Below are 27,428 nucleotides of genomic sequence, written 5' to 3'. Positions count from 1 at the left end.
GTTGTGATTTTCGTTCTAAATAGTGATGAACATATAGTAGTAAGGGTGGGACATACTTGCTGCCTTCATCAAGCTGCTAAGTACTGAAGAAAGTAGAGCAGGGCACTGTCACCCTGCTGCATATAATGTTACAGATTTAGGATCACTCCAGGCTTTCTTACATTATTTAGCTTGCTAACTTTTTCTAGCCTAATGTTTCTTTTGTAAGTTCGCTTGGTGCCTCAAAGTTTATAAACAGTACTAGTGTGCAGACAAGGCTTCTAAAGAGTCACATTCGGAAACGAGAAGACATTTCTGTATGGCCTTTTATACTGACCTAATTGAAGACATCTTATTTGATTGTTATAATATATTGATTATGTTTACATTTACCTATAATCGACAAAAAAGCATTCATAAGAACCCTTGTTCCTAATCATCGGCCCACGGAAACGAGCCATTGGTCAATCTGCAAATTAGCACAACGATTGTTCCTGTATGGACAGATCATTACTGCCCACATACCATTGCGCTGGCCTGTGTCAACAGGCAAATAAACGAGCATTGGTGAACTTGATCAGCGCTTATTTATAGACAGAAGTCATCCCATGTAAGTGGACCTATAGATGACTGGCTCCAGTTCTGCTCAAAAAGTTAACAGGGTATATTGATTCCAATAGAGGAAGTTACTCAGACTGTTCACATGTCTCATGCAAATGGTTTGCAGTGGTTTTCAAAAATAGCAGCAAAAACTATACTATAAGTGTTATTATCCTCTGTCACTCTCATGAATCTTTTTTTTAGATCCTGGGCCCATAGCATTAACGAATGGTAACTCCTGTGGCTAGTCACCATGCTATGGGTTCAGAAATTATTCTGACTCCATGACTAAGCTGCAAGTGTAGGGCACTACGAGACACCGTTTCTAGGCTGCCTCTGTTAAACTGTACTCACACCTAGTGATGTCCTCAGATAGTTTTAACTCGACTGTAGGAGGCACATATGAAGATTCCAGAAGGTTTATTTTTCAGCTGTATTCTTGTAAATATGCACACATACAGCAGGTAAAAAAGACTTTTCAGACACATTACTGCATACACATGAGCTTCTAGGATGGCTGAAAGATGGTGAATGAGGAAGAAGAATGAGTACTGTCTGTGTGATTTCTAAATCATGGGACATGACATTACATAACTGTTTTAAAAAATAAGTATCCAAAAACCTTGATTTAGGATCAATGCCTGTAAACTTGCAGACTACAAACCCATAATTTGTGTAGTCTGATTCTGCTCCTCATTTCATTGGCTCCACTAGCAAAGAACAAAAGGATAGAAGGATGGGAGCATTTTCCAACTATAAAATAAGACTACACAGCACTTATTCGTGTTCTGTAGCCATAGAGACACCCATAAGCCTTAAAAGTGTTCGCTGGTGCAGTTTGATGTTACACCCCTGATCATCAGGATCTGTGGTTTGTCTGCAGTGCTGACATTACAATAACAGTGCTGCAGCCATTCACTGTGCTCAATGGTTCGTGCCATCTACATGGGCAGAATTGTTGAGCTCAGTGAGGAAGAAGAAGTCAAATAGTTTTTTTTTCACAAACCCCCAGTGTACAGAAGTTTTCTGACACCGGTATAAAAACCCACCTTTTTCCCTCATTCAGATGTCAGGTTTTCTATGTATGAGAAAAACGGACTGAGCTTCATCAGTTATTTTTATCAGTTGTTCATTGGAGTTTGGTCAGAATTTCATCATTTCTTTTCACTAATGAGAAAGGAAAAAGTTTCTTCACCTTCTCCTATCGATCAGTCAGTGAAAAATTGTCTTGCATTAAAGATGTTGACTCGATACTCAGATCAGTATCGGTCTTGTCTCTGCGATTTTGCACAGGCCACTCGGTCCGAGAAAAAAATCGGACATGTGAACAGCCCCATAGACTGTTATAGGTATGAGTGCTACCCATGAAAAACACTTACAGCACTCGAACGAGAGAAACTGACATCTATATATATGTTTGCCATGTGAATTTTATGGATGCAAGAGAAGATTAAAAAAGTACAACTTTCTCAGAGTATTTTTTGCCACACACAAGAAACCAGTCCAATCTGTAACTAAAATGTAAAAATATTTAGAATTGAGAGTCCTCAGTGGTTGATATCTTTTAATGGCTAACTGAAAAGATGGTAACAAATTGCAAGCTTTTGAGACTATGCAGGTCCCTTCATCAGGCATAGACTAGTACAAATTCTGAAAGAACACATATTTATGCACAATACAGCCCAGAAAAAATGCCATAGGTAAGACAGGTGACGTGAAGCAGAACTACCATTATGTGAGAGTACTAAAATGTTTGTGTCGATAAATATTGGAACAGTTCATAGATAAGGAGTGTGAATGTTGTATGGTCCTCTGATTGGGGTCTAGTTCTGCGTTATGATGACCCCACATGGTCTGAGGAGCAAATTCCTTAATTGATGTAAAAAGACATAAATCCATGCGACACATTCATTCCTACACTGAGAGTGTCAAACGTCATCATCAGCTTATATTCCCAGACTCTTCTGTCTCTCTGAGATTTGAAGTTACCTTTTAATACAAGTAATTTCATGTCCATAATGCTGTGATTCGGGAGACAAAAATGTATTGCCACAGGTAGATCCATTCTTTTTTCTCTTAATGTGTGGCAATGAGAATTCATTCTTGTTCTAAGCATTTGCCCTGTCTCCCCTGCATACAGACTCCCAGTTGGACATTTGGTACAAATAATTAGGTACATGTCTTTTTACATCAATTAAGGAATTTACTCCTCAGACCGAGTGGGGTCATCATAACACATAACCAGACCCATTGAGAGGACCATAAAACACTCACACTCCTTATCTATGAACCGTTCCAATATTTAGGGACATAAACATTTTAACGCTCTCACATAGTGGTAGTTCTGCTTCATGTCACCTGTCTTATCTATGGCTTTTTTTTTCTGGGCTGTATTGTGCATAAATATGTGTTTTTTCAGACTTTGTATTAGTCTATGCCTGATGAAGGGACCTGCGTAGTCTCGAAAGCTTGCAATTTAGTACCATCTTTTCAGTTAGCCATTAAAAGGTATCAACCACTGAGGACTCTCAGTTCTAAATATTTTCTATCTACTGGCTAACACAGTACCAAGATATATATCTTTCCGGTAACTAAAATGTTAAAGCGTTCGAGTTAGTCTCTGGTTATAAAGTCTTGGATGTAGGCATCCTGAAATATATATCTTAATTTATGTAATAATAAAGCAAAGAATGCTAAGAACCATTGTCTTTCTATGATACCACCTCTTGCTCACCATGACAGCCCCATTTATTTATTTTTCCTTTTTTCCATCAGTGGCTGAGAAGACCAAAGAGCAGGCATCTCAGCTGGGTGGGGCTGTCATGTCTGGAGCTGCGAACATTGGTGCAGCGACCGGCCTAGTGAAGAAGGATGAATTCCCTACAGATATTAAGGTGCGATATGACTTCTATATGATTTTTATGTGACCTTTTATTATCACCCTGTGTCATTATAACTGATATAAAAATGCCTTTACATCATTTGATAACGCACACGGTTCACCCAATTTCACTCATGGCTTACGCTATTTCAGATGGTCAATATCGCAATCTTAAAAAAAAAAAATTTGATCAAATTTTGAGACGGGTGGAAATGTAATTGCAGGATGTTCTGGCAGATACACAGCCTATTTAGATTTGGATGCCCTGTTTCTATGTCATGCAACTATTTCAATTTTATGGCAATGGTGAAGAACTGTCAAATGTGAACACAAGTCATTCAATTTTTTTTAAAAGACCAGTAGTCAAACAAGCAAGGCATTGCGGAATCTTATGAAATGTAGAAGCTTGGAAAGCCATCTATTTAAGAATACATTTCCCAAACTTTACATGTACACATAATTCAATGTAGTCCTATGGATTATCATAGCTGTTCAACTGTAAATAGTCCCAGTGCAAATGACAAAGCCTGTTTAATCCCTAGGTATAAGAATAGATAATCCAATTTCAGTCCAGGTTTGGGTTGTTCTCCCCTACAGCAGGAAAAGCTATTAATACAGATGCTCGGGTGGATCATGATCATGCCATGTAAAATCCTTTTTCATGGGTTAACAATGGTTCCAGGCAGTCAATGGCAGAAAAACGACTGATCAGCTTTCCAGATGATAACATTGGCAGCACGGTGGCTCAGTGGTTAGCAGCACTGTTGCTTTGCAGTGCTGGGGTTCTGAGTTCAAATCCCACCAAAGACCTCATTTGCAAGGAGTTTGTATGTTCTAACTGTGTTTACGTGGGTTTCCTCCAGTTTCCGCTTTCACTCCAAAGACATTCTTTAAAGGATCATTAATCAACTTATTTTATTGTCAATTGGTAAAAATAGGTAAAAATCTGGGAAAAAATGTGCCAGTCTAAACGGATCCTATGATACGGTAGCCTTTTTTTGTCCCGATTTGTTACTTGGTTATTTGATTTCAAAAATGTAAATGATGATAGACATTCAATCCAAGGAATACAAAATGTTCGACAAATTGGCACAAGTGCCAGAGGTTCAGAGAATTGCGAACTCTGATACACATATGTGAATTAGCACTCTTCCAAGGGGAAGAAATATGGCCCTCTAGTGCCATTTATTATAGGTGTCAACCCTATAATGAGCCTTGCCACCTGACTTGGGATATTTAGGCCAAAGGATACACATAATGCATGTTTAATGATGGCATAAGTAAGATATTAGTTCTTATTAGTCAGTGAGATTTAGTTGAAGAAAACATGATTAAAGAATATTCACTCACAAGTTCTTATGGGGTGGGCATTACTTAGGTGAGTGAAGTATTCATCATTTCATTTATAGAATATAGACTTCCCTTGTAAAATGTATTAAGCTGGAATATTAATAACGGTAAGGGTAGTCCATACCTGTAGACTAATTGAGCTGTCACATTATTTATTAGACAGAGAACTCAAGAACAGGAGAGTAGTTATGGAAACGAGATGGATGTTAGATAATAATATGTGGTGATGATAATGAAGATGATATAAATGTAGGAGAGTCTTCATCAAATAGCCAATCTACCTTGATAAGTGTGTTTGCTTAAAGATCTAGGAAAGCAAACTGAATCTTTTGCCAGGCGTTAGAGAGAGTCTACCTACACGTCTGCATTTACAAATAGTAAACATGTCAAGAAAGGAAATGAGATTGGAGCAATAAAAAATTCCAGCATCCCATTGTTACACCGAGCTGACATTTACTACCAGGGCTGTGGAGTCGGTAAGCCAAACCTATGACTCCAACTTCAACTCCTCAATTTCTCTGACTCCCGACTCCGACTCCATAGCACTGGTCACTACTGGTCATAAAGTGCAGCACAGATTCATCTCAACTAAAAGCGAAGATCAGAAATAGAACAGACATTTATAGGGCATTTCCCAACTTCTTGTGAAAAAATTTACAGCACATCCTGTATAAAACTACTCTACCCAATTTATTATAAATAGTCGGAGTCGGTCCATTTTATACTAATTCCGACTCCACAGCCCTGTTTACTACTACTTATAATCTGTCTACAAAGCAAATTGGGTATCATGAGCAAACATGTTTATTTTGGTTTTCTCCTGTTTACAAAGAGACCAATCTGATTTTAGAATTATGATTTGGAAATTGTTGTTGCACAGCACTGACTTGTAGAGAGGAGATGCACAGAACTATGGACGAAAGAGCATAGTATTGGCTGGTGGAGGGGAATATAACTGCAATTGCTTATAGAGGGGTGTTGCTCTGCACTCCCTTGTGAAGTGGATTAGCACTGGACTAGCTAGTGGACTGGAAAAGAACAACATGGACTTGTGGATGAGTGTAGCACAGCATGGGCTTGTGGAGAGAGTAGCACAGCATCAGCTTGTGAAGGGAAGAAGCACAGCACTTATGGAGGGGGGTAATACACTGGCTTATAAACGGGAGTCGCACAGCACTGGCTGTGAAGTGAGAAGCACTTGGCTGTGAAGTGAGAAGCACTAACTTCTGGAAGGGATAAACATGGCATTAGTGTATTTAGGAGAGGACAGCAATGGCTTGTGGAGGAGAGTAGCACAGCACTGATATATGGAGGGGGAGTAGCACAGCACTGATATATGGAGGGGGAGTAGCACAGCACTGATGTGGAGGTGGAGTAGCACAGCACTGATATGTGGAGAGGAGTAGTACAGCACTGATATATGTAGGGGGAGTAGCACAGCACTGATACACTCACCGGCCACTTTATTAGGTACACCATGCTAGTAACGGGTTGGACCCCCTTTTGCCTTCAGAACTGCCTCAATTCTTCGTGGCATAGATTCAACAAGGTGCTGGAAGCATTCCTCAGAGATTTTGGTCCATATTGACATGATGGCATCACACAGTTGCCGCAGATTTGTCGGCTGCACATCCCAAAGATGCTCCATACAAGGCAGGATGGATCCATGCTTTCATGTTGTTTACGCCAAATTCTGACCCTACCATCCGAATGTCGCAGCAGAAATCGAGACTCATCAGACCAAGCAACGTTTTTCCAATCTTCTACTGTCCAATTTCGATGAGCTTGTACAAATTGTAGCCTCAGTTTCCTGTTCTTAGCTGAAAGGAGTGGTACCCGGTGTGGTCTTCTGCCGCTGTAGCCCATCTGCCTCAAAGTTCGACGCACTGTGCGTTCAGAGATGCTCTTAGGCCTACCTTGGTTGTAACGGGTGGCGATTTGAGTCACTGTTGCCTTTCTATCAGCTCGAACCAGTCTGCCCATTCTCCTCTGACCTCTGGCATCAACAAGGCATTTCCGCCCACAGAACTGCCGCTCACTGGATTTTTTTTCTTTTTCGGACCATTCTCTGTAAACCCTAGAGATGGTTGTGCGTGAAAATCCCAGTAGATCAGCAGTTTCTGAAATACTCAGACCAGCCCTTCTGGCACCAACAACCATGCCACGTTCAAAGGCACTCAAATCACCTTTCTTCCCCATACTGATGCTCGGTTTGAACTGCAGGAGATTGTCTTGACCATGTCTACATGCCTAAATGCACTGAGTTGCCGCCATGTGATTGGCTGATTAGAAATTAAGTGTTAACAAGAAGTTGGACAGGTGTACCTAATAAAGTGGCCAGTGAGTGTATATGGAGGGGGAGTAGTACAGCACTGATATATGTAGGGGGAGTAGTACGGCACTGATATGGAGGAGAGTAGTACAGCACTGTTATGTGGAGGGGGAGTAGCACAGCACTGATATGTGGAGGGGGGAGTAGTACAGCACTGATGTGGAGGGGAGTAGTACAGCACTGATATGGGGAGGGAGAGTAGCACAGCACTGATATGTGGAGGGGGAGTGTCACGAATCCACTCCACTGCCACCAATATGTCACGATTCACACAGTGACCGTCACCCCTACGTCACGGATCGGGGTGACTTTAGGCCAACAGACGGCTATCACATGTGCAGGGGGGCTTATCTTAATTATCCCTCCACTGCTACAATGTGATGAAAAAAAAACACACAAGGCTATTGACCTCTTAGTTTACAGCAGGGGCTTATTTTAGGTATCCCACTGCTCTTCAATATCCCACAAACTGCAGGGATTTATGTATATCCCGCTTACAGTTCCATTTTAAACTTGCAGCTGTCTGGTGCCCCCCTTACTCTCAGGTCAGATTAGGTACTGCACATAGGGTAATTAGTCGCCAGAAAGGCTGACTGCTATGTACTGGCTATTGGGCACGCTGCAATGAGGCGATATAAATACTCCCACTCAGGCAGGAACAATAATTATCACCACCGCGGTCGCTACAGCGACTCCCAAAGGCCCAGCACAAAGGTAAGCTGCCACCAGCTTCGATTAAACGGGTCTGAAGCTAACCCAAAACAGTAGCGTAATTCCCTTCAGAAGGCTTAATGTACGTTTTAGAACAGGAGAACGGAAACTAGTAATTTATATATTTTAGTCCGAAAAAAGGCAGTGTTTATATAAAAATATTACAAGGATGTTATAAAATGAGACAATTGAAATATACAAGGTAATTATAAAATAAATGGTTTAAATGAGAAAAGGTAACACTCACATCTTCTCAGGACATTGCAGGCAACCAGGCTAGTGGGAGGAGTTCACATATGTCCCAATGCATCAGGACGGGCAGTCAGGCTTCTCAGGTCAAAACTCACTCTCCTGGGGGCCTGGCAGTGGCAGAAACTTATAAACCGCAGCCCGTGACATCACCAACAGGGCTGGCTTACCCAGACCCTCTCTCTTCAGTCTTAGTAAATTTCACACAAGTTTGTCTAATGCCTGTATCTCCGCTCCAGAACATGTCAGAATCATAACACACCCAGCATTCATCTTGTATTAAGATTTGCTCTCTATAGATACTAAATTCAGGCTAGTAGGGACACTCTCAGTTCCAGAGAAATCCATACTCTGTCCCTGTTGGACTTGGAAGCTCCTGCTTACAGTGATGGATAGATGCGCCGATGGACTTTAGCAATATGTACTCATTATTTTCCTAGCCTAAATCATTTGCCCAATATCTTGCAATATTAGGACAAAGGACCTCATGTTTTACAAGGGAGATCCAACCAGTTTAAGCTGGTACAACTGTCTATGCATCTATCCCGATCGTAAAAATTCCCTTAGGAGGGGCATGAGGGATTTGGGAGCTGAAAGTCAGGAATGCAGCAAAAAGCCATAAAAGCTCTTCTACACACACATTCAGAAACAGACGGAAGGGGGGGGGGGGGTTAGCCCACAGCTTTTGGGACCATGGTCAGAAGTGCAAAAATCCCTCAGCTATGGTTTTTACATTATCGGACATTTTCCTCACAGGGAGTAGCACAACACTGATGTGGAGGGGGAGTAGTACAGCACTGATATGTGGAGGGGGAGTAGCACAGCACTGATATGTGGAGGGGGGAGTAGTACAGCACTGATGTGGAGGGGGAGTAGTACGACACTGATATGTGGAGGGGGAGTAGCACAACACTGATGTGGAGGGGGAGTAGTACAGCACTGATGTGGAGGGGGAGTAGTACGACACTGATATGTGGAGGGGGAGTAGCACAGCACTGATATGTGGAGGAGGAGCAGCACAGCACTGATATGTGGAGGGGGAGTAGCACAGCACTGATATATGTATGGGGAGAAGCACAGCACTGATATGTGGAGGGGGAGTAGCACAGCACTGAAATGTGGAGAGGGAGTAGTACGGCACTGATATGTGAAGTGAGAGTAGCACAGCACTGATATGTGTAACGGGAGTAGCATAGCACTGATATGTGGAGGGGGAGTAGCACAGCACTGAAATGTGGAGAGAGAGTAGTACGGCACTAATATGTGGAGTGAGAGTAGCACAGCACTGATATGTGTAATGGGAGTAGCAGAGCACTGATATGTGGAGGGGGAGTAGCACAGCACTAATATGTGGAGGGGGAGTAGTACAGCACTGATATGTGGAGGGGGAGTAGCATAGCTCTTGCATGTGGAGGGGAGTAGGACAGCACTGATATGTGGAGCGGGAGTAGCACTGCACTTGCTTGTGGAGGGGGAGTAGCACTGCACTTTTTTGTGGAGGTAAAATAGCACAGCACTGATAAGTGGAGGGGGAGTAGCACTACACTTGCTTGTGGAGGTAAAATGACACAGCACTGATAAGTGGAGGGATGTAGCACTGGACTTGTTTGTGGAGGTAAAATAGCACAGCACTGATATGTGGAGGGGGAGTAGCACTGCACTTGCGTGTTGAGGGGGAGTAGCACAGCATTGATAAGTGGAGGAGGAGTAGCACTGCACTTTCTTGTGGAGGGGGAGTAGAACTACACTGGCTTATGGAGGAGTAGCACTGCTCTGTCTTGTGGAGGGAAGTAGCTCTGCACTGATATGTGGATGGGGAGTAGCACTACACTTTCTTTTGGAGGGGCGGTAGCACTGCACTTGCTTGTGGAGGGGGAGTAGCACTGCACTTTTTTGTGGAGGTAAAATAGCACAGCACTGATATGTGGAGGGGGAGTAGCACTGCACTTGCGTGTTGAGGGGGAGTAGCACAGCACTGATAAGTGGAGGAGGAGTAGCACTGCACTTTCTTGTGGAGGGGGAGTAGAACTACACTGGCTTATGGAGGAGTAGCACTGCTCTGTCTTGTGGAGGGAAGTAGCTCTGCACTGATATGTGGATGGGGAGTAGCACTACACTTTCTTTTGGAGGGGCGGTAACACTACACTTGCTTATGGAGGGGGAGTAGCACTACACTGGCTTATGAAGAGATGTATCACTGCACTGGCTGATGAAGGGATATATCAAACCACTGACTTGTGGAGGGTTAGTAGCACTGCACTGGTTTATGGAGAGATGTAGCTCTGCACTGGCTTATGGAGAGATGTACTAATGCACTGGCTTATGGAGAGATGCAGCACTGCACTGGCTTATGGAGAGATGTAGCACTGCACTAGCTTATGTAGAGATGTAGCACTGCACTGGCTTATGGAGAGATGTAGCACTGCAGTGGCTGATGAAGGAATGTAGCAAACTACTGACTTGTGGAGGGGGAGTAGCACTGCACTGACTTATGGAGAGATGTAGCACTGCACTGGCTTATGGAGAGATGTAGCACCGCACTGACTTATGCAGAGATGTAGCACTGCACTGGCTTATGGAGAGATGTAGCACTGCACTGGCTTATGGAGAGATGTAGCACTGCAGTGGCTGATGAAGGAATGTAGCAAACTACTGACTTGTGGAGGGGGAGTAGCACTGCACTGGCTTATGGAGAGATGTACCACTGCACTGGCTTATGGAGAGATGTAGCACTGCACTGGCTTATGGAGAGATGTAGCACTGCACTGACTTATTCAGAGATGTAGCACTGCACTGGCTTATGGAGAGATGTAGCACCGCACTGGCTTATGGAGAGATGCAGCACTGCACTGGCTTATGGAGAGATGTAGCACTGCAGTGGCTGATGAAGGAATGTAGCAAACTACTGACTTGTGGAGGGGGAGTAGCACTGCACTGGCTTATGGAGAGATGTACCACTGCACTGGCTTATGGAGAGATGTAGCACTGCACTGGCTTATGGAGAGATGTAGCACTGCACTGACTTATGCAGAGATGTAGCACTGCACTGGCTTATGGAGAGATGTAGCACCGCACTGACTTATGCAGAGATGTAGCACCGCACTGGCTTATGGAGAGATGTAGCACCGCACTGGCTTATGGAGAGATGCAGCACTGCACTGGCTTATGGAGAGATGTAGCACTGCAGTGGCTGATGAAGGAATGTAGCAAACTACTGACTTGTGGAGGGGGAGTAGCACTGCACTGGCTTATGGAGAGATGTACCACTGCACTGGCTTATGGAGAGATGTAGCACTGCACTGGCTTATGGAGAGATGTAGCACTGCACTGACTTATGCAGAGATGTAGCAAACTACTGACTTGTGGAGGGGGAGTAGCACTGCACTGGCTTATGGAGAGATGTACCACTGCACTGGCTTATGGAGAGATGTAGCACTGCACTGGCTTATGGAGAGATGTAGCACCGCACTGACTTATGCAGAGATGTAGCACTGCACTAGCTTATGTAGAGATGTAGCACTGCACTGGCTTATGGAGAGATGTAGCACTGCAGTGGCTGATGAAGGAATGTAGCAAACTACTGACTTGTGGAGGGGGAGTAGCACTGCACTGACTTATGGAGCGATGTAGCACTGCACTGGCTTATGGAGAGATGTAGCACCGCACTGACTTATGCAGAGATGTAGCACTGCACTGGCTTATGGAGAGATGTAGCACTGCACTGACTTATGGAGATATGTAGCACTGCACTGGCTTATGGAGAGATGTAGCACTGCACCGACCTATGGAGAGATGTAGCACTGCATTGGCTTATGGAGAGATGTAGCACTGCACTGGCTTATGGAGAGATGTAGCACTGCACTGGCTTATGGAGAGATGTAGCACAGCATTGGCTTATGGAGAGATGTAGCACTGCACCGGCCTATGGAGAGATGTAGCACAGCATTGGCTTATGGAGAGATGTAGCACTGTGCTGGCTTAAGGAGAGATGTAGCAAAGCACTGATTTGTGGAGGGGAGTAGCACTGCACTGGCTTATGGAGAGATGTAGCACTGCACTGGCTTACGGAGAGATGCAGCACTGTACTGACTTATGGAGAGATGTAGCACTGCACTGGCTTATGGAGAGATGTAGCACTGCACTGGCTTATGGAGAGATGCAGCAATGCACTGGCTTATGGAGAGATGTAGAACCGCACTGGCTTATGGGGAGATGTAGAACCGCACTGGCTTATGGAGAGATGCAGCACCGCACTGGCTTATGGAGAGATGTAGCACCGCACTGGCTTATGGAGAGATGTAGCACCGCACTGGCTTATGGAGAGATGCAGCACTGCACTGGCTTATGGAGAGATGTAGCACTGCAGTGGCTGATGAAGGAATGTAGCAAACTACTGACTTGTGGAGGGGGAGTAGCACTGCACTGGCTTATGGAGAGATGTACCACTGCACTGGCTTATGGAGAGATGTAGCACTGCACTGGCTTATGGAGAGATGTAGCACTGCACTGACTTATTCAGAGATGTAGCACTGCACTGGCTTATGGACAGATGTAGCACTGCACTGACTTATGGAGATATGTAGCACTGCACTGGCTTATGGAGAGATGTAGCACTGCACCGACCTATGGAGAGATGTAGCACTGCATTGGCTTATGGAGAGATGTAGCACTGCACTGGCTTATGGAGAGATGTAGCACTGCACTGGCTTATGGAGAGATGTAGCACTGCACTGGCTTATGGAGAGATGTAGCACCGCACTGACTTATGCAGAGATGTAGCACTGCACTACCTTATGTAGAGATGTAGCACTGCACTGGCTTATGGAGAGATGTAGCACTACAGTGGCTGATGAAGGAATGTAGCAAGCTACTGACTTGTGGAGGGGGAATAGCACTGCACTGACTTATGGAGAGATGTAGCACTGCACTGGCTTATGGAGAGATGTAGCACTGCACTGGCTTATGGAGAGATGTAGCACCGCACTGACTTATGCAGAGATGTAGCACTGCACTAGCTTATGTAGAGATGTAGCACTGCACTGGCTTATGGAGAGATGTAGCACCTCACTGACTTATAGAGAGATGTAGCACTGCACTGGTTTATGGGGAGATGTAGCACTGCACTGGCTTATGGAGAGATGTAGCACTGCACTGGCTTATGGAGAGATGTAGCACTGCACCGGCCTATGGAGAGAGGTAGCACAGCATTGGCTTATGGAGAGATGTAGCACTGCGCTGGCTTAAGGAGAGATGTAGCAAAGCACTGATTTGTGGAGGGGAGTAGCACTGCACTGGCTTATGGAGAGATGTAGCACTGCACTGGCTTACGGAGAGATGTAGCACTGCACTGACTTATGGAGAGATGTAGCACTGCACTGGCTTATGGAGAGATGTAGCACTGCACTGGCTTATGGAGAGATGCAGCAATGCACTGGCTTATGGAGAGATGTAGAACCGCACTGGCCTATGGGGAGATGTAGAACCGCACTGGCTTATGGAGAGATGCAGCACCGCACTGGCTTATGGAGAGATGTAGCACCGCACTGGCTTATGGAGAGATGTAGCACCGCACTGGCTTATGGAGAGATGTAGCACCGCACTGGCTTATGGAGAGATGTAGCACTGCACTGGCTTATGGAGAGATGTAGCTCTGCACTGGCTTATGGAGAGATGTAGCACCGCACTGGCTTATGGAGAGATGTAGCACCGCACTGGCTTATGGAGAGATGTAGCACTGCACTGGCTTATGGAGAGATGTAGCTCTGCACTGGCTTATGGAGAGATGTAGCACCGCACTGGCTTATGGAGAGATGTAGCACCGCACTGGCTTATGGAGAGATGTAGCACTGCACTGGCTTATGGAGAGATGTAGCACTGCACTGGCTTATGGAGAGATGTAGCTCTGCACTGGCTTATGGAGAGATGTAGTACTGCACTGGCTTATGGAGAGATGCAGCACCGCACTGGCTTATGGAGAGATGCAGCACCGCACTGGCTTATGGAGAGATGTAGCACTGCACTGGCTTATGGAGAGATGTAGCACTGCACTGGCTTATGGAGAGATGTAGCACTGCACTGGCTTATGGAGAGATGTAGAACCGCACTGGCTTATGGAGAGATGCAGCACCGCACTGGCTTATGGAGAGATGCAGCACCGCACTGGCTTATGGAGAGATGTAGCACTGCACTGGCTTATGGAGAGATGTAGCACTGCACTGGCTTATGGAGAGATGTAGCACTGCACTGGCTTATGGAGAGATGTAGCACTGCACTGATTTGTGGAGGGGAATAGCACTGCATTGACTATGGAGTAGCACTGTGATGCCTCATTGACAGAGCAAATGGAAGAGAAGGAACTGTTCTGTCCATTCCAAATGATGTCTCAGGAAAATTACCAGCAGGTGCGGTCCATGGCACTCTGAGCCAGGAGAGATCTTTGAAAGGCAGAGCAGGCAGGTAGTTAGCAAAAGCATCTACCTGTGATAAGTGCTTGGCCCCATAGGAAAAAGAAAAGTCCCGGATAAGCCCTTTTCTGTTGGATATAATTGTTGCGATGATGTGTTCTATTCCTGAGCTTTGATTTGTTGCTTGTCTGGTACCAGTTCATCTATCCGTTCACCAAAAACTGCAGTAATTAATATTGTATATTCACTGTAGATAAATGAGAGCAGACATTGTAATAACTTATACATGATCAAATATTTTCACTTTTTGAGAAAAAAATACTTTCAACATTTTTACATCCTTTGGTTTTGACCCACATGATTAATACTTAAGCGTATGGAGAAATACCGGAGCAATATACATGATCTCCGGCGTTTGTAGTAGCGGCAGCAGAGGTAATGGATATTTATAAGAGGAGACAGGTGAAGATAACAGGAGGGAACTCTACAGGATATACAATGGGCCTGCTGCAGCGAGCAGAGAGAACAAGGCATCTTGGAATATGCACGCTCCTCAGACAATGAAGGGACCGCTTCCAGCTTAGCTTATAAATAGCAACAGCTGAGAAAATGAGGCCACAGCTTATACCGCCAGGATGAGAAAAAAACACTGACGGAAGGCGGCATGCCGAGCTGGAGAATGATTGGACGGAATAAGCGTACCCCCCTCACCCAAGGTCTCCTTTTGATCCTATAAATCCCTCTGTTCACATGACCCACAGACAAATATGAGTGGCCCTCTCCTCTGTTCTTGCAGATTACACTCAGAATACAGGCTCGTTCCCCAGTTTACACTGCTTAAATCTACTGATTTGTTTTACCTGATGTATTATTTTTTCCGTCTGCAGAGGCGTAGCGCGGCGCTGTGACTCGCAGCAGCCTGGCTTTGTGGGAAGATTACTCTCTCTGTAAATGGAGCACGTAACATTAAACTAATTATTATATTTATTTCATATGCGTAGCACAGATACAAGGAAGTTCTTTTATTTAGTTAATAACATAACCTTAATGAAGACAAAAGATCACAGCGAGAGGTTAAATTATATCACTCCCCAGTAAGATAAAAGACCTGTTATTAAATGGGAATGATGATTGAAATACAGTCGGAAATATGGACCAAAGCCAAATGGTATCTCCGCATACATATTCATGTCCAACTAGCAGCGTGATAAAGATTTCTTCTTATAATATGCCAACAAAATTGATCAGGTGACTCTGATTGATGGGTAAAGTTAGCAGATCTCATTGCCTAGGTAATTGAAGCACAATCATATTTCCCTTGAAGGCGGCACACACTTCCGCGCTTGCTAAATCATTCAGGTTTCTGCATTGACAGCTTGGTTGCAGTTTCTTCACTCCATGGCTTCTTTATGAGACAGGGAATGAACCTACATTTGCCTGCACAGTGCTGCTACAAAGGTGTCCAAGCTGTAGAAACTAAACCTTTAGTAGATAATAATAATAATAATAATAATTTTATTTATATAGCGCCAACATATTCCGCAGCGCTTTACAACTTATAGAGGGGACTTATACAGACAACAGACATTACAGCATAACAGAAATCACAGTTCAAAACAGATACCAGGAGGAATGAGGGCCCTGCTGCTCGCAAGCTTACAATCTATGAGGAAAAGGGGAGACACAAGAGGTGGATGGTAACAATTGCTTTAGTTATTTGGACCAGCCATAGTGTAAGGCTCGGGTGTTCATGTAAAGCTGCATGAACCAGTTAACTGCCTAAGTATGTAGCAGTACAGACACAGAGGCTATTAACTGCATAAAGTGTATGAGAACATGATGGAGGAACCTGATTATGTTTTTGTTTTTTTTTTTAATAGGCCACACAGGGATAGTTAGTTTAATGCGTTGAGGCGGTAGGCCAATCTGAACAAATGAGTTTTTAGTGCACACTTAAAACTGTGGGGATTGGGGATTAATTGTATTAACCTAGGTAGTGCATTCCAAAGAATCGGCGCCGCACGTGTAAAGTCTTGGAGACGGGAGTGGGAGGTTCTGATTATTGAGGATGCTAACCTGAGGTCATTAGCAGAGCGGAGGGCACGGGTAGGTTGGTAGACTGAGACCAGAGAGGAGATGTAGGGTGGTGCTGAGCCATGGAGTGCTTTGTGGATGAGGGTAGTAGTTTTGTACTGGATCCAATGTAGTACCTCCAGCTTCGTTAACAGACAATGACTCAGACTTTTGACTGGTACACCCCTTTTTCAGCACCATTAGGATCCAAGAAGTATCGTTTCTCCTTGCGGAAAATGACATGTTAAGCATCTGGCTGGCTGTTATCCTAAGTCATGTAACAAGGCTCGTTAAAGGGTTGACATTGACTGTTAGGATTGCTACTTCCAATAGGTGGCACTAGAGTTCTAGTCCTCTTCCTCTCTGAAGAGACAATTTGCATATTTCCCAGAGGAGCATTGCAGCTTTAAGTCTCCTCACCTCAACATGCTTAACATGTCACTCTCCGCAAACAGAAACGATACTTCTTGGATCCCGATCAGGTGCCTCTCAATCTGCCAAACCAGATCTCCACGTTGCACTGACAAGGGGCAGTACCCCGAAACACAGTGTCTGCAAATCAAGATCTGGTTGGCTCTTATCCTAAGTCATGTGACAAGGCTCGTTAAAGGGTCGACATTGACTGTTAGGATTGCTACTTCCAATAGGTGGCACTAGAGTTCTAGTCCTCTTCCTCTCTGAAGAGACAATCAGCACCATTAGTAATCCTGATGAACCCTTTCCATCTCCTCCATGATGACCGTCAAGACACAGGCAAATACCAGCAAATCCACTTGGTACATGACAGAAATATTCACTTTTCCTGATTGCATCGTTCACTTATTCTTAATGTGAGTCATACATCATATGTTCTTCAATGGTCTTTTCTATTGGCTCATTGTACTTTTAAGTATGAGGTCTGACCAATCAATATATACTATGGTCACACTAATGGTCCCTTAGACTCTAGATCCTAGGTGCGACTGAAATCCTTACACCCACTATAGCTACGTCCCTGGGAGTCACTCTAAAGATGATCCTATGGGTGACTGTTGGGATTATGCCATATAAAAGCCTCCATACACATTGTACTCTCCTGCACTGAATCTTCTGATATGGACATTCTAATGTGTATAGGGGCCCCTAGATGATTGTTGGGGGAGTTAAGGTCGGGCATGTCTGATTTCTAACTGCTGATCTTTTTGATCTATATAGGTAAGCCACCACATGATATGTCTGGCAGAGACTCTCTTGTAGACAACATAGGGCACTCTTATGTATGGGAAAGATGAGCAAGATAGCTTCCAGCTATCTGAAGTATATGGGGGTCTTTATCCTGCTTGGACTTTAATTTTGTGCCATTAATTAACACATTAAAGCAAGCGTTATGCCAACATCATGCAGAAATTATTTATTTTATTTTCACTTATAGAAATACTACAGTTATAAACAGTTATCTATCAGTAGAACCATTAAGGCTACTTTCACACTAGCGTCGTGCACTGCACGTCGCTATGCGTCGTTTTGTAGAAAAAACGCATCCTGCAAAAGTGCTTGCAGGATGCTTTTTTTCTCCATTGACTTGCATTAGCGACGCATTGCCACACGTCGCAACCGTCGTGCGACGGTTGCGTCGTGTTGCGTCGGACCGTCGCCACCAAAAAACGTTGCATGTAACGTTTTTTGGTGCGTTGTGTCTGCCCCCTCCTCCCCGCACCTCACAATGGGGCAGCGGATGCGTTGAAAAACGGCATCCGCTGCCCCCGTTGTGCGGCGCTTCCACAGTATGCGTCGGTGCGCCGCAACGTCGCATTCGCATTGCGACGTGCAGTGCACGACGATAATGTGAAAGTAGCCTTAAATAAATGTTGAAAGTAGACATGTGATCATCAAGTGAAATATCTTTTAGGTTTTCAAGATATTCTGCATGAGAACAATCTATACCAGCTCAGCGTGCCATTCCCCTTCTTTATTTCACCTCTCGTCAACAGAGCAGCTCTTCCTCTTCCATCTGCTCTGTCGACAGAGCATTGCTGCAGACATTATACTGACTGACAGTCTGATCCCCGCCATTAGGTATCGGGGAGCTGGCTGTCAATCAGCATAACATCATCTGTGACCTCCCGTTGGCAAGAGTGGTCTGTGACCGATCTGGGTCTGTACAGAAAGGTAGCTAGCTAGAAATTATCTGCCTGTTTAGTTCTTACTCCCTTTCACATAATTAATGAAAGTACCGGAAACCCCTTAGGTACTAGGTCCTGCTGCCAAAGGGGGGCCCAAAGGTCTATTACAAAGATAGCTTTAAAGCCCAGCAGCAATACATTACAAAAAGTAGAAGATTAGGTATTAGAATATATGAAAGCTTTTCCTCCCATTTTGAGAAATGAAGTAGACATGGCCAGGCTTGGACTGGCCCACAGGAGAACCGGTAAATCCACTGGTGGGCCCCAGTGCAGGAGTGGCCATCACCCTCATGTATGAGCAATACTTGGCACTATATATTGAATCACTATGTACAGACAAAGGCCACATCTTATTAATTAAACAATCTACTCAGTTCATTGTTATATAAATTAGTGATTGAGGATAATGTTACATTTGAATGTAGCTGAAAAGTGGGCCCTGGATTTAGTTACCTGTTGGCTCTTGACATCCCAGTACGACACTGGACGTGGCCATGGTTTCTACCAAAAAATGAACAAACCAGGAGTCAGAGTCCCAAGGGGCTGTATAACTAAATTGCCGAACCAAGATGTGACGCCATTATGGAGTATAAGAGGAACAGTAACCACTGTCAGAAAATGTAGGTCAGACAAAGACTCCTACTGAAAACAATGTCTTGTCATCACCAGCACAAAATTTAGGGATTTGACAGTCTTGAAACAAAGGACATCTCTGTATTTTTGAGAAGCGAGCAGCAGTTGTACATTTAATACAAAAATCAATGTCTTTTTTTCTTTATGGCATGCCAGCACTATTTTTCTTAACTAAGATGCTGTATATTTTAACACTTCTGGAGGTATAATGAAATAACTTGTTTTTTACATCCTAAAATCCCAAATTAGGTACAGTACTGAACTGGTTGTTCTTATGTTATTGTACAGTTTGCTTGACCTCATCAAAATCAAATATCTTGTAAATATGAGACTATCCCATAGGATAACATCACATCGTCATTTCAAAGGAATTTTGAAAGCCAAAAAATGTGTCAGTGAAAAATGATTCTGCAGTCCGCAGATCAATAAGACAATATTAAGCTGGAATGTGATCTGTTATAAAGTGAAGTGTGGTGTGCAACTAGAACTCAATCCCCATGTCATTAGATCTGTCATTCATAAATCTTACAGGGGGTCACAGCTACTTCCAATTTGAACTATGCTCAACAACCCCATAATAGCATAATCTGCCTCCTACCATGAGCATACAGAAGACATTGACATTCTTCCTCCTGGCATACATAAAGCCTTAGAATGGGTCCTATAATGGAGGGAATCATGATGCTGTTGTCTTTTTAATAAAGTTGCTGCAGTGATTTATTACCTCTATTAGTTCTATTCTGCAATGCTGGCAGAAATTGTGACTTGTTTTGGCTAATAAATCTCTTGCACATTTAAAATCACCAAGTCCACTTTCACATATCACTGTTACAGGTGCAAATATCTCCATGATACTTTTCTCTACTCTTAGGACCCAACACAGGTGTTGTTCATTGGTGTCAGACGCTCCTGATTCATGTAGAGGCACACGCCTTTTTATAAATTAGGAGCGTCAGACTAGTGGTGTACATCCTGGTGTGTGCCTCGCCACAAATCCTTCTCTAGTTCCTTCTCAAGAAAGATTTGTGATGTAGCAGCAGTCACCATGTCCTCGTCCCACCTCTGCTCTGCCCACTTTCTCGGAGCTGGGTGAAAATGGTATGAGAATGCCAAAAGTTGTATAATTTTAGTGCAGTTGCTCATTGGGCCAAAATTAGACTTTTCAAAGTTTTTTTTATTCATAAAAGTTTTTGTGAATCAGGCCCTTAGTTTTGAATTGCAAATACTGGTGCAGAAAACTACCAGGTAAAGGTGGTCTAACGTGGTTTTATACATGAGTGCTTATTTAGCATTGTGGGTTTGGAGAAGTTTTTGCAAATTATATATTTAAGCATGAACAATGCATAGCCAACCATACAATTCACGGACATACAGACAAAAACACCTCCTACCACCCCCACCAGAGTCAAAGACGTACTCAAAAATTTAGTTGAGATGATTGTCCTAGGAGATTTTAAAATGGCCAGTGGAATGTTTCCGGTAGTCTGGGGTGAATTTGCGGTAAATGATCAATATTTCTAGTAATTTAGGGGAAATTAAGGATCAATATATTATTATTCTTAGTGACTTAACGGGTCAGCCTCTTATCCATCTAGTCTAAAAAAAATAAATAAAATAAAATTAAGGTTAATATTCCTAGTAGTCTACAACGTTACAAGAAAAAAGAAAAAAGGCACCTCCGCACAACTGCACAATTCAGACTGCCATACATAACACCCAGGTAATGCTGAGGGTCCCTTCGGACGACTTCAGTGGTGCAGTATCCAAGGAAAAACAAGACGATCAATATCCAAATACGAGAGAAGAGAGAGGAATGCACTCACCGATCAGGTAAAATCCAGTCCTTTATTCAAACATGGACAATCTTAGCAGGGAGGGGAGTGGAGGATGACGGACGACGGCCGTTTCACGCTGACAAGCGCTTCTATGGGTCCTGATAACAGGAAGCGGGGAGATCCCTTTTCACCTGTGCCGGCTCAAGGTAAACTCCCACACGTCCTGCATCATAGCCAAAAGTTCCGCCTAACAGAGCAATTTACATGTGACTTAAAAAACCATAAAAACAACAGTACAAAAAGACCTATTTACAAAAGTACAAAAAGGACCATCATAATAATCACAATTTCACAAAAAAAACGCCATATCGATTTTGTCATTAAACCCAACGGGTCCAGCGGCGTTAGTACGTATTATCCACCTGGCTTCTCTTCTCAAGAGAAGCCGGTGCCAATCTCCTCCATGGCGCGGTGTATCCACTCGCTTTAATCCCGCAAAACGCAACATGTTTACATCACCTGCATGTACTTGTCTGACATGAGCGATCAAACGGGGGGCTCCCTTCCCGGTGCGAATAGAACGCAAGTGTTCCCTGATTCTTTTAAATAAAGGTCGAATTGTTTTGTCTATATAAAAGAACCCACATGGGCAAAAGATAATATAGACAACATGTGTAGTACGACATGAAATAAAATCCCGAACCTGATGATAAATGGGACCCACTTGCACTCTATCACCTGTAAGATGTAATTGACAAAAATTGCACTGGCCACATTTAAAATTTCCTTCGGGAATGCCGGTTTCCAACCAAATATCTTTTCTTGTTTCAAAACGATTTTGTACAAACAAATCCTTAATGTTCTTACCACGTCTGCAGGCGAAGAGCGGGCCATTTTCTACCATCTCCTTCAAATCGGCATCACCCCCCAGGATATGCCAATTTTTCCTCAATGCCGACCTAATTTGAGCATCCATAGGGCTATACTTAAAACTAAAAACAAATTTTTTATCCTTTCTATTCGTCTGTCTACTGTTTGCTGCATGTCCCCCGGGATGTCCATTATCTCTTATGGCTCTATCCAATGCCCTGTCTAAAACAGGGCGAGGATAGCCTCGTTGAACAAACCTCGCGTAAAGGTCCTGTGATTGACGCTTAAATTCCCCTTCAGTGTTATTAACTCTTTTAACCCTTAAGAACTGACTAAACGGTAGAGCATGCCTAGTGTATACTGGATGAGCACTATTGTAGTGTAACAATGAATTAGATGCGGTGGGCTTCCGATAAATTTCAGTACAAATGTCCCCCGATTCCACCCTTATCTTAATGTCCAAAAATGCCAGTTCATTTCCCCCAAAATTGGAGGTGAAACTCATGTTCATGGTGTTGGAGGCGCCCAGGTGGTGAACAAAAGCTTCAAACTCATCCTGGGTGCCATCCCACACCATGAAGATGTCATCGACATATCTTAGATATAACTTAATGTGTTTCAAGAATGGGTTATCGATGGAATAGACATATTGATCTTCGAACACGGCCAGGAACAAATTTGCCAGCGTGCAAGCTACTGGCGTGCCCATGGCCATGCCCTCTATTTGTGTGTACCATGTCGTATCGAATTTGAATGAATTGTGGTTCAGAATGAAGGCCAAACCTTCACAGATAAAGTCCGCCGTGATTTGATCAGTGGGTGTGTTCACTAGGATTTTTTTGACTGCCTCCACCCCCAATGCCTGAGGTATTCTAGTGTATAGACTTTCAATATCAATTGATGTTAAACAAAACCCCTCCTGCCAGACAAAACCCCTCCTGCCAGACAAAACCGCGAATTGCTCTTAAAAAATCCCTTGTATCTTTTACAAAGGACGGCATATCGGACAGAAGGGGATTGAGTAACCAGTCCAGATAACAAGAAAGAGGCTCTGTGATAGAGCCTACCCCTGAAACGATAGGGCGGCCCGGCGGTCTGCTCAGGGACTTGTGGACCTTGGGTATCTGGTACCAGTGTGGTTTCCTTGGAAATTCTGGTAAAAGCTTTTCAGCCTGCCTTTGGGATAAGATCCCCAATTCCACATAGCCTCTGAGCAAAGACCGTAGTTCACCCTTTATTTTATTCGTTGGATCTCCCTTCAAAACCACATAGGTACTCCTATCGGAAAGTTGTCTTAAACACTCCGCCACATATAATTCTTTTGACAACAACACCGTGTTCCCGCCCTTATCTGCCGGCCGAACGACAGTATCTGCCCAGCTCTGTATTTCTTTTAGGGCGGCGAACTCCGTAGTGCTCAAATTACGTGGGGGTTTGTTATAAATTAGCGCTTCCACATCCCTAATAACTTGGGATTCGAACACCTCCATTAGATTAACCGGGGAACTAGGCGGCACATAGGTAGACTTGACCCCCCAAAAAATGGTGTGGTGGGGACCCCAGCACTGACCCCAATACCACCAGGAGACTGCGTGAGACTTAATAACAAATTTGTATCCTCCCGCACATTATTAATAGATTCCTCATTAACCATAAAGCCCAAAGGGCCAACCTGGCAAGGGATTTCTCCTGGTGGTTTGGCAGCTACAGGCTGTTGGGAGGAAGAAAAGGACTTAAAAAGATGAATTTTTCTAGTCGCTTTAAATAGATCTATTTTGAAGTCAACTATTTCAAATTCCTCAGGCAAACAAAAATTTAAGCCTTTTGACAACGCGGAAAAGTGAGCCGTATCGAGAACATGGTCTGTCAAATTAATAACGGTATTTGGTATCAAGTCCGTTGTGGAGATGATCTCCATGAGACCTGCTTCCTCTTTTGATCGTTGTTTATGGCCTTTTCGTCTACCCCCACGGCGCGTCCTGCGTCTAAAGGGGTTAATGTGCGTGTTAAAGGGATGGATCCTGCTGATGAAGTAGACGGGAAGGGAGCCCCCCCTTTGATCGCTCATGTCAGACAAGTACATGCAGGTGATGTAAACATGTTGCATTTTGCGGGATTAGAGCGAGTGGATACACCGCGCCATGGAGGACATTGGCACCGGCTTCTCTTGAGAAGAGAGGCCAGGTGGATAATACATACTAACGCCGCTGGACCCGTTGGGTTTAATGACAAAATCGATATGGCGTTTTTTTTGTGAAATTGTGATTATTATGATGGTCCTTTTTGTACTTTTGTAAATAGGTCTTTTTGAACTGTTTTTATGGTTTTTTAAGTCACATGTAAATTGCTCTGTTAGGCGGAACTTTTGGCTATGATGCAGGACGTGTGGGAGTTTACCTTGAGCCGGCACAGGTGAAAAGGGATCTCCCCGCTTCCTGTTATCAGGACCCGTAGAAGCGCTCGTCAGCGCGAAACGGCCGTCGTCCGTAATCCTCCACTCCCCTCCCTGCTAAGATTGTCCATGTTTGAATAAAGGACTGGATTTTACCTGATCGGTGAGTGCGTTCCTCTCTCTTCTCTCGTATTTGGATATTCCTACTAGTCTGCTGAGGTTTAGAATTTAATACGTTTGCTCCAGATGTTCTATGCTAGTGAAGTGGTGAATATTAATATCTGTGGTGGTCTAAGGTAGTGATAGGGTTAATGGTAACATCTGCGGTAGTTGAGAGTTGAGGCCAGTGAAGAGATTAATGGCTATGTCCTTAATGACTTAGGGTGGTGCTTGGGTTTCTTATGTCTCTAGGGTCTAGTAAGGTGTTACCCATTCTTCTCTTATTTCCAAATGTAGAAATCCCAGTTAGTAATAAGAATCAATGTTCTTGAATTTATATCCTTTCCTAAATAAAGTGCTCTTCTAGGATTTTATTAGCATTTTTAGTTCAAGTGTACACAGAGGCGTAAACATTAGAGAGGCAGAAGCACTCACGCGAGCGGCGCACAGCTGATTGGTGGGGTGCCAGGAATCTTAAGGCCATTAATATTGTAATCTTGGAAAACCCCTTAAAGAAAATCCATTAAGACAAATGTTAGCATAAATCTTTTCTGCAGAACTATGGATCTAGAACTTAGACTCTTAATTAGGACAATATTTCTTAATAGTTATTTTATATGTTTAAACACTTGTACTTGATAAAACCGTCTCCATATAGTGCTTGGTAAATCCCACTGCCAGTTCTGACTTTCCAAATGTTCACAATGCAAAGAAACTTGCAGTGTGAAGTGCTCCATATAAAATATTGACTACCTATAATGCAACCTGACACATTGGATGGAAGCTTTGTAGCCGTGTGTGTTATCTGTAAAGGCACAAAGACGGAAGAGCCAATCATTCATTTGCAGGACTTAAAAACATTATTCTTGATTGAAATGTTTGCGTCTCGCTACCGACACTAAAGGCCCCGTCTCACATAGCGAGATCGCTAGCGAGATCGCTGCTGAGTCACAAGTTTTGTGACGCAACAGCGACCTCAGTAGCGATCTCGCTATGTGTGACACGTACCAGCGATCAGGCCCCTGCTGCGAGATCGCTGGTCGTGTCGGAATGGCCTAGACCTTTTTTTGGTCGTTGAGGTCCCGCTGACATCGCTGAATCGGTGTGTGTGACACCGATCCAGCGATGTCTTCACTGGTAACCAGGGTAAACATCGGGTTACTAAGCGCAGGGCCGCGCTTAGTAACCCGATGTTTACCCTGGTTACCAGCGTAAATGTAAAAAAAAAAAAACAGTACATACGCACCTTCTGATGTCCGTCAGGTCCCTTGGCGTCTGCTTCCTGCTCTGACTGAGCCGCCGTAAAGTGAGAGCACAGCAGTGACGTCACCGCTGCGCTCTGCTCTCACTGTACGGCGGCTCAGTCAGAGCAGGAAGCAGACGGCAAGGGACACCGAAAGGCGAGTATGTACTGTTTGTTTTTTTTGGTAACCAGGGTAAACATCGGGTTACTAAGCGCGGCCCTGCGCTTAGTAACCCGATGTTTACCCTGGTTACCCGGGTGCTGCAGGGGGACTTCGGCATCGTTGAAGACAGTTTCAACGATGCCGAAGTCGTTCCCCTGATCGTTGGTCGCTGGAGAGAGCTGTCTGTGTGACAGCTCCCCAGCGACCACACAGCGACCACACAGCGACGCTGCAGCGATCAGCATCGTTCTCTGTATCGCTGCAGCGTCGCTGTGTGAGACGGGGCCCTTACAAATTCACCAGAATAGAATAATGCACTCCCACGTAGGTACCAGAGGAGTAAGAGCTGCAGTGACAAGTGACGCTGGTTCTGTACAAAGGTGACAGGGACAGGATCTTAGATCACACTGTAGATACTTGGCAGCCAATGTGTTGTCACCAATGCTTTTATCTATCCGTTCCCTGAGGGCTGACCTCTACCTTATGTTCCTGTGATAGACAAAGGTGCAATTCTCATCTTTCACTGTAAAGAGGTCATTCCTAATCTAAAAATCAGAGAATCTATCAGTTATATTCCTACTACAGTAGTGCAGAAGCCACCTGTTCAGGCCAGTGTATAACATATAGCAAGTCACATGTTCACACTGGGCTGAAAAAATGGCGTACTTTTGATTCCGCAGCATTTCAAGTACATTTTAATTAATACATCTTGGAATAACAATAAATTCTAGAATTGTATGTGTTTTCCCCCAAAGGTAATTTTAATCAACATTTTAGTAAATAGATCTTTGAATAATAATAATTTCCACAATTGGATGTGTTAAATAAAATGTTTCTGTGCTGAGACAATCTTATAAATGTGTCCTTGCTGTGTACTGTGTAATGACTGTGTCTGACAGTACAGGAACATGGTCTGATCACACCACAGCTCCTAGGCAGGGGGAGGGAACAAAAGAGGATACAGACAGGACAGCACGGGATCACAGGTGATTCATTTTGTGAGGTAAAATACTTCACTGCCTATTTTTAAGCAATGTTTACCTCAAAGCAAGAATCAGCTGTGATCACAATAAATGAATTCACACTTTCCCCTGTCCAGGTGCCTTGGAGTAACCCCGGACACTGCCCTGTCTTTTAAACCGCACATCCAAGCTCTCGCCACCTCCTGTCGCCTCCAGCTCAAAAATATTTCCAGATCCGTCCTTTACTCAACCCTCACTCTACCAAAATGCTTGTGGAATACCCTAATCATCTCTCACCTCAACTACTGCAACATCCTCCTTTGTGGGCTACCCTCTAACACTCTCACACCCCTCCAGTCCGTCCTTAACTCTGCTGCCCGACTATTTAATCTCTCTCCTCACTACACTCCCATTTCCCCTCTTTGAAAATCCCTTCACTGGCTCACAATTTCCCAACGTATCCAGTTTAAACTACTAACACTGACCTACA

At 44.0% G+C, this 27,428-nt stretch overlaps 1 protein-coding gene across 1 annotated transcript in view; it reads left to right on the top strand.

The window, feature by feature from the left end:
• Positions 1 to 27,428, top strand: part of SNCB (synuclein beta) — a 109,028-nt gene that overhangs the window by 15,240 nt on the left and 66,360 nt on the right. The window contains exon 5 of the mRNA XM_077265706.1: positions 3,355 to 3,473. Coding sequence (XP_077121821.1) covers positions 3,355 to 3,473 — 119 coding nt within the window. The remainder of the gene's footprint in view (positions 1 to 3,354; positions 3,474 to 27,428) is intronic.

This window comes from Ranitomeya variabilis, chromosome 5, assembly GCF_051348905.1.
Source record: "Ranitomeya variabilis isolate aRanVar5 chromosome 5, aRanVar5.hap1, whole genome shotgun sequence".
In the NCBI taxonomy this organism is placed as follows: Eukaryota; Metazoa; Chordata; class Amphibia; order Anura; family Dendrobatidae; genus Ranitomeya; species Ranitomeya variabilis.
Note: the sequence above shows the minus strand (reverse complement) of the source record. Positions and strands in the feature narration are given on the sequence as shown.